The sequence below is a fragment of the Penaeus vannamei genome, chromosome 27 (assembly GCF_042767895.1).
Source record: "Penaeus vannamei isolate JL-2024 chromosome 27, ASM4276789v1, whole genome shotgun sequence".
Taxonomy (NCBI): Eukaryota; Metazoa; Arthropoda; class Malacostraca; order Decapoda; family Penaeidae; genus Penaeus; species Penaeus vannamei.
Window position 1 is genome coordinate 31,395,430 of NC_091575.1, and position 7,500 is coordinate 31,402,929.

Consider the following 7,500-nt stretch of genomic DNA (forward strand, 5'->3'; position numbering starts at 1 on the left):
AGTGAGGCCGCGTTTAGAACCTCCAAGGCCTTTGCTTCCCAGAATGCAACCAGCTTGAATGTAAACATTCTCTATTTTATCATAATGGTGTCTTTATTTCACATGCTGCATAGGTTTTGTAACTCCTTTGGCACATATTTAACTTACCTGCAACTGACAAACACAACTGTTATTGCGTACATACAAATACTATTGTGATATTATCTTGCCCTGCTCACTTGGCTGGGAAGGAGGGTGAGATGGACAATTTGTCCAGGACAAGAAAGTAGAGGTTCCGAACGGTCAATACTTCTTGTCCGACTTGTTTGAACGAGCAATACAGGGAATTCTGTACGCAGTACAAGTCAGCTAAGCCATTGAGAAAACCTTATACCTAACACCGTGTACAATTCTGTCAAGGTAGGGCTGGTAGTGGTGCTTGGCAACTCATCATCAAATAAAGAGAGTTAAAACTATATTTTGCCTAAATATATCTTATGAATATTTATTGATTTTGTTGAAAATCCTAATGTACATTAAACAGTGGTCATATGAGCTCTTGTGGGTGTTCCTTTGTTCTTTAGTTATAATAACAGTGTGAAGAAAATCGGATAGAAATGATGATGATAAATAAGGAATATGCACTGCATATCTTATTTTCAAATGTAAATCATAAATATTGCCAAGTATTTTTGGCTGTGTTTAGTTTAAACTTAGGCAAACTTGTTTCCATTACTAAATATCCATTTTTTTCTTGTTACTGTTATAAAACAGAGTGTAAACTGCCTGGAGAGATAGTATGGAGTCTGCATAATGAAAACGGTCAATATTATCTTGATGCAGCATAAATAAAGGCATCAGAAAATGACCAACAAGGAAAATGTGTCCACAGAAAAAGGGCAAATATCATTGCAAAGAGGAGGCAAGGAGTCATGAGTGTTTGTGTAGGCTGGGCTTATAAGTCACACACCCAGGAGAGTTGCTGCTGAAGGAAGCATGATGCCTGGATTTTGGTGCATATATATGAGCTGAATGCTGTTTCTTGGAGAAGTTTTGTAGTCTTTTTTTATACCTTGCTGATACAAGGATGACTGTTGATAAATTATGGAGGCCAGCCGATCTTTGCCAAATCTTGACATACAGTATAAGCAGCTAGATCACTACATTATATTCATATTTCCTCATAAGGGAAAGTAAATTTGAGAACCCATATTTAATTGTGAATCAATACTTACTAATATTCAATGTTACTCATTGATGATATATGATATTTGTGTTTTTGTTGAAAAAATAACTTGCTTCTCTTTCTTCTTTCTTGTGTGTCTTTTGTCTCTTTAGCCTCACTGCTTCTCTTCCTTATCCTCATTCTTTCTCATCTTTAATCTCACACTTTCTCCTCCTCAGCTATTTCTTCCCCTCCATCTCAGCCTCTTTCACCTTCTTGTTCCTTTCCCTTTACAGTTCCAACTCCGTCACAAAATTTATTCATGAGTTTAAATGTCCAAAGGGAGAGCTGATGGGGGCAGAGACATTGTCTTCACCTTAGTATGCACAGCAAGATTGAGCTGAAATCAGGGAGCGCTGAGTGGACTTATGCTAAAAGCTGTGAATTCCATGATCTTTTAACTTCATTTGTGGTTTCGCCTTTCGTGTCTGCAGATTATTTCAGCTGCAACTCTTTGCCCTCTACAAGAATATTATATACAATTTGCCTGAAGTTAGTGCATCCATACTCTCTCTCACCGTTATATATTCCGAAGACCTTCACATGGTGATATTGTTAATAATGGATTCCTCTCACTCTCTACTGCTCAAGTATATAGAATTATACCACAGGACCTCCCCATCATACCGACAATCTTGGCCCCAATAGCTGGGGAGAGCATGACTGGTACCCGGGAAGTTGCCGGGGTGAAATATGAATAATATCTAGAGAATTGGTCAATATATAGTGAAACACAAGAAGACAGTACCCCTGGTAACCCTCCCTCCCCTTTGGGGCTGCTACCCCTGCCCTGGACAACAAAGAATCCACCACATGTGTATGACAGGATATAGTGTAGGACAGACATGGTACTGAGCACTCTTGCATGTCAGTTGAACACACTGTCGTATAGGATTCTTTGTCTTCCAGGGTAGGGGTTAAGGGGAGGGGGCAGCAGTCGCCGAAGAGAGTGGTTGCATAGGGCACTGAGCCCTGTGTTAGACATTCTAGTGATTTATTCTGTGTTTATTATAACTAAGGTGACTTGTTTCATGTATATTCATATTTAACCTGCTATTTCCATGGTAGCCTTCTGTCATGCCCAAGATTGTCAGGGTTTGGCACAATTCCTATGTCTTACTAGAGGATAAGAAGAATACATCCATACTAAAATTGCTGCAATTGGTTATGCGAAGGTATTCTAAACATGTATATAGAAAAGTTATGAATGAGAATAGATATCTTCACAATACAAGAGATGTATTTGACTGGTTTCGATTCTACCTTCGTCAAATATATTCGAAACCGGTCAAATACATCTGTTGTATTGTGATTATCCATTCTCATTCATACATTTTCTACATTTGTCAACATGAATACAGTTCATCAGTATTCTAAACAATTATACTGCCATCTCCTTTCGTTCAATTATTTATATTGCCCTCCTTCCCCTTTTTCTTCTTTGTATTTCCTTCATTTTCCTTTGTTTATTTCTCACTTTTTCAATAATCCTCTTCCTGTTGCAGGTTTAATGACCTGCAAAAAAAAAAAATCCTAATTATCTTGACCAGACCAGCAAGACGTCCTTCTGATTTTTCTGGATGTACTTCAATATCTTCTCTAACCCTAACCACTATTCTTTCAGGGTAAGAGTGGGGATAGGGTTGGGTGAAAATGGTACGCTCACCAACCCGCCGATCTCCACGGCCGAGGTCCCCAAGGCCTAGGTCACCAAGGCCACGATCCCCTAGGCCTAGGTCTCCGAGGCCTAAATCTCCTCGAAGGAGATCTCCTGTGCGCCGCCCAGCCTCACCACGGGTAAGAACTATACAGCCAGAGCACTCGCGTTTTCACTTAATCAAAAGAGACCAAAGCTGTAAATTTCATGACGATTTGTGAGGCCATTTCTTGTTGTCAGTAATCTTTTTTTTTTTTTTTTCTATAACTACTTTTTTAGAGACAGTTTTCAGGAGGATGTCACAGTAGAGTGTATTTATGTATATCTTTTTTTTTCTTTTTTTCTGTAAGTAAAAGATAGGTTAGCTTTTCTTTACGAGGTTTGTTTTTCATCTTTATTTTTTATTTTTTTGAGTTTTCCTCTCGTAGTAGGGAAAGAACTTTGAGGATAGCATAGGGAGGTTTTAATGTAATTGAGCCTAATTTGTTAAGACCGTAAAGTGGCCTGACAAGTCTGAATGCAGAGAAAGTATGATTGCAAGGCATAGGTCTCATCGCTTACCCACTTCTGGCTGTCAGAGAGGATTTTAATCTATAAGCTATGACTGTGAAATTTGGCTGGACCTCTTTCAGCTCAAGGTCCTTTTTAAACTTTGCTAATGGAACATCGCAAATCCTGGATCGTTCGTCGTACCTCCAAAGCTATAGCGGTCGTGCTAACACCAGGATGCAAGTAGTGACTTCAAAGAGACATGGGCAATAAAGTGTTAAAAAGATAAAACGGTGGACATTTTATGGTTGTAAATCGCATTTTTCTCGGACACTAATTTCGCATCGAGCGCGTCGGGATAAGACTTGTTGAGATTGGTGAACATGTGGAACTTTGATGATTGAGCCATTGCTACAGAGTGTGAAGGACTGCGTTTTTACGGTGGAGATTTTTTACAAGACTTTACGGTATAAACTAGTAAAACATGCAAGTACTGAACTGGAAACGTTCAAATTTGTGTGGAGTAAATACGGTTGGAACTAGATTGTGATCTCATTTATTATACTGACTTCATATTCTTCCGAGCGGTGGTTTGTGTGTGTGTGTCAAGAAGACAAGTGCTAAAAAAATGTTCAGATAACATCAACAACCATGTTAGTGCATGTGATGTTATAGTTTGAATAGTGTGATGGTTCGCAAAGGAAGAAGCGTCCTTTTACTCAAAATCGTATTTCGAAACGAGGCGTGCGTAATGAACCCAAAATTTCCTGTGGCAGTGGAACCTGAAAAGTATATTTCATGGAACTTTTGCTAAGGGTAATGTGCAGAGTGGAACCAGAAGTGGATTTGATGTTATAGAATTGAGATTTAATTTTTAACGATGGGAGGATGCATTGGAAGGGATTCGAGTAGTGTGGGCTTAAACGTAACTTTCAGTTTTGGGAAAGTGGTGTACAGTAGTAATGACTCAAATCCTCACGGAAAACTCGGCTCATTATAAATTTTGCGCAAAAGGGACAGTGGTGGACTCGGACCAAATCTTTCGTTTCTCAGAAGGAAATACAGGACTATGAGTGTGAATAAACTTAATGCGGTGCATATTGACAAAGCGAGTCTCCGATCCTTAATGAAAGAGAGAAGAAGGAACAAATGCGAGGAAACGCATAGCCTGGTCCCGGTCACAAGTTGACCATGGGAACACAGCTGGAGGCTGCAACCTGCTGATTAAGAGCCCTCAGTGTGCAGGTCTCAAGGCACTAACCTGCACCTGAGCTTACCAATATGGCTAAGGTTGTTGCCCTCATGGCCTTGTGTTGCAAGTCCAAGAGGCCAGGCAGTGTATGCTGTGGTCCGCACAGGGTCCACTGGCAAGGTCATATTACCATGGCCACTTGCTGAGTACACTGACACGGCATTAAATACTTTATGCTCTATGTACTCAAATTTTTGGTGTGGTGAGTATGGATAAAGGAGAGAGGTGGTTAGTGCTTTTCTTTTTTTTATATCGTTTTTTTGATCATTTTGTAATTGGACCCCTTTTCATACACGTTCATTTTATTGACTCTTTATTATTTTCATGCTCTTAAGCTGCTCACATTTATGTCCTAACAGATAAATTGACTTTTGATTACTACTTCCCACTTGTTTTTTTAATTTTTACTCATTGACTTTTCATTAATTATGGTGACAGTTAAGGTCAGATAGTTATCCCTGTAAAAGTTTATGAGCAAATATTTACCCCTTGAAAGAATCATAAATTCACTGAGAGGGACACAACTATTTTTAAATGCATTACTTTTTTATGCATTGTTTAGAATGTCCCTAATTAATACTAGAATAAAGGAATCTCACTAGCTCCACATTTTTTTATTATTATTATTTTTCAAAAATATAAAAGATCATAACAAAAGGTTTTAGGATATGTTCTAGAATATATCCTGAACTTCTGTAACTACTGACATTACTTGAGCTCTTATTCTCTACAGAGACGAAGTGGAGATCGCGGAGGGTCCAAGCGCGGGCCTCGCAGCCCACCCCCCAGGCCGGGTGGAAGCGGCAATGGCGTCGCTGGTGGAGGTGGGGGAGGTGGAGGGGGCAGCGGGAGGAGGAGGAAAGGCCGTAGGCGCCGCAGGGCAAGGGGAGGAGGTGGAGGAGGTGGGGGGGGTGGTGGTGGTGGAGGAGGAGGCGGAGGAGGCAGTGGTGGAGGTCCACCCATGTCAGGAGGTAATAAGCAGCCTATTGCATCCATGCGGATGAGAATGGATGACTACAGACCACCACGTGCAGAAAGACTTCTCAGAGACCCCAAAGAAGGTATGGATTACCCAAGCATTAATACTTATTTATGTGCATGTATGCTTGTATACATATGTTTTTTTATTCCATGTAAATGTACATATATTATGAATTGTTCATTTTGTAAGTGAGGACCTTTGTTGAATATATTGGATTGTTCTTATAGAGCTTATATTATTAGAAATAGAATGGTTAACTATAGGTAATGCAAAAAGTTATAGATAACACAAAAAAAAGATTTTAGTTCACAGAATTTTATGTAGAGTTTCAAACCTTAAAAAGATGTATGTTGACAGTAAGTAAAATGAATAAAAAAAATTGCCTTGCACAAACTATGAAGTAAGTTTGGTCATGGAAAGCAGATGAGGATTGTGTTTGACAAGGTGCTCCGATTTATTAATTTTCCGTTCACTTTTAAGTAGAATTGTAATTGAAAGAAAGTAAAAGGCATTGTACAGTAGATACAGCTTTTTTCATAGCACTTTGGTTGTGATAGTGTTAGGTAAGTCATAGCACAAGCATAGGCCAAGACAAAGATGTTAAACTTTTAATCTTTCAAGATTGTGGGGTTGGTGGTGGTGGGATAGATCGAGGTCCCATTGAACAAGTCGTTGTGCGTGCACGCCGCGAGGCTTCCACCCGCACCAAGGACACTTTCTGGACCAAGAAATTGCTCGATGCAGAAGCTTCGCAACCAAACAGGTAAGGAGCAGAGTACTAGCGTCACAATTGTATTTCCATTGAATGGGTAAATGAGTCAGTTACCCTCCTTTTTTAGTTTATAGTTCTCAGTTGTCCAACATCACTTCTTCAATGGCAACAGATGGGCACACACCGGCTTCAAGGAGCTCTACCGCGATGAGCTGGGCTACAGTGATGTAGGGGAAGCAAGTGGGGATGAGAAGGGCAGGGAGAGCCGGGCCTCTTCTCGCCCCCGAGATCCTAGGGATCCTAGGGACCCCAGGGATCCAGCTGCCATTCCTCCCCGGAAGATTGGTGGCTCTCCTTCCCGGCCCAGGTCGCCACGTGACCCCAGGCGAAGGTAGGTTTTACGAGGGTGTAGTCTTTTAGGGCCTGTCTACTGTTTTATTTGTTTATTTATTAAGATTTATTTTTCATTTTTTAGATTTATTTATTATTATTATTATTATTATTTTTGAACCAGTAGTATCTGCTCATAGTACAAGTCTCAAATTTTGTGTACAATGAAAAGATTCATGTTTAGGGAATATTTCCATGCAGTGTAAGAATACCAGGGGAAAAAAAAAAAAAAATTGGTGAAGTGGTGTGCTCGACACTGCATTTCAGAATTAGGTGAGCCCTACCCTATCTCTTTAGCTCAAAAATTGAGATCATCGTAATTGCAAAGTTGCATACCAACAATTTATTCATTTGTCATCTATAACAAATCTGTTACATTATGCAGAAAATGCATCAAAATAGGAGAAGTTAGGACATACACATCATACGTCTAGCTGTGAATTCAGTAGTTGGCTCCTCAATGCTGGTAATACGAAGGGCTCCCAAGACTCTTCAGCAACCGAGGGTATGCATGGGCTCACCCCTGACAGAAAGGAAAGCATTCCCTTAAACATGGATGGAAAAATACCCAAAAAGTTGATACCACATTCTAATCCCTCTGCCCTGAAGCTTAGCCTTCCCTCTCTCAAAGATCACTTGCGACAGAGCGTGTTAATGCTTAATATGGCCCACATTACTGTTCCCTGCTCCCTTTCCTTGTAGAATACTCCAGGCACACCAATTTGCATAGTAGGTGAGGGGCATGTGTGCATACAAATGTATATATATTCATGTAGTGCAGTGTGTGTATTTACACATACTTTATGCTATGCTT

General features: G+C 40.1%; 1 protein-coding gene across 7 annotated transcripts in view; it reads left to right on the plus strand.

Moving 5' to 3' along the window:
* LOC113806831 (serine/arginine repetitive matrix protein 1) overlaps window positions 1-7,500 on the plus strand; it is a 17,972-nt gene that overhangs the window by 2,010 nt on the left and 8,462 nt on the right. For 2 of the 7 annotated variants that reach the window (XM_070141178.1, XM_070141179.1), the window contains exons 2-5: window positions 2,829-3,001; window positions 5,336-5,663; window positions 6,206-6,347; window positions 6,469-6,687. In XM_070141178.1, coding sequence (XP_069997279.1) covers window positions 2,858-3,001; window positions 5,336-5,663; window positions 6,206-6,347; window positions 6,469-6,687 — 833 coding nt within the window. In that variant the 5' untranslated portion in view covers window positions 2,829-2,857. Of the gene's footprint in view, window positions 1-2,828; window positions 3,002-3,493; window positions 4,805-5,335; window positions 5,664-6,205; window positions 6,348-6,468; window positions 6,688-7,500 lie in introns of those variants that run through there. The other 5 variants (XM_070141185.1, XM_070141184.1, XM_070141180.1 and 2 more) reach the window with 5 other exon arrangements.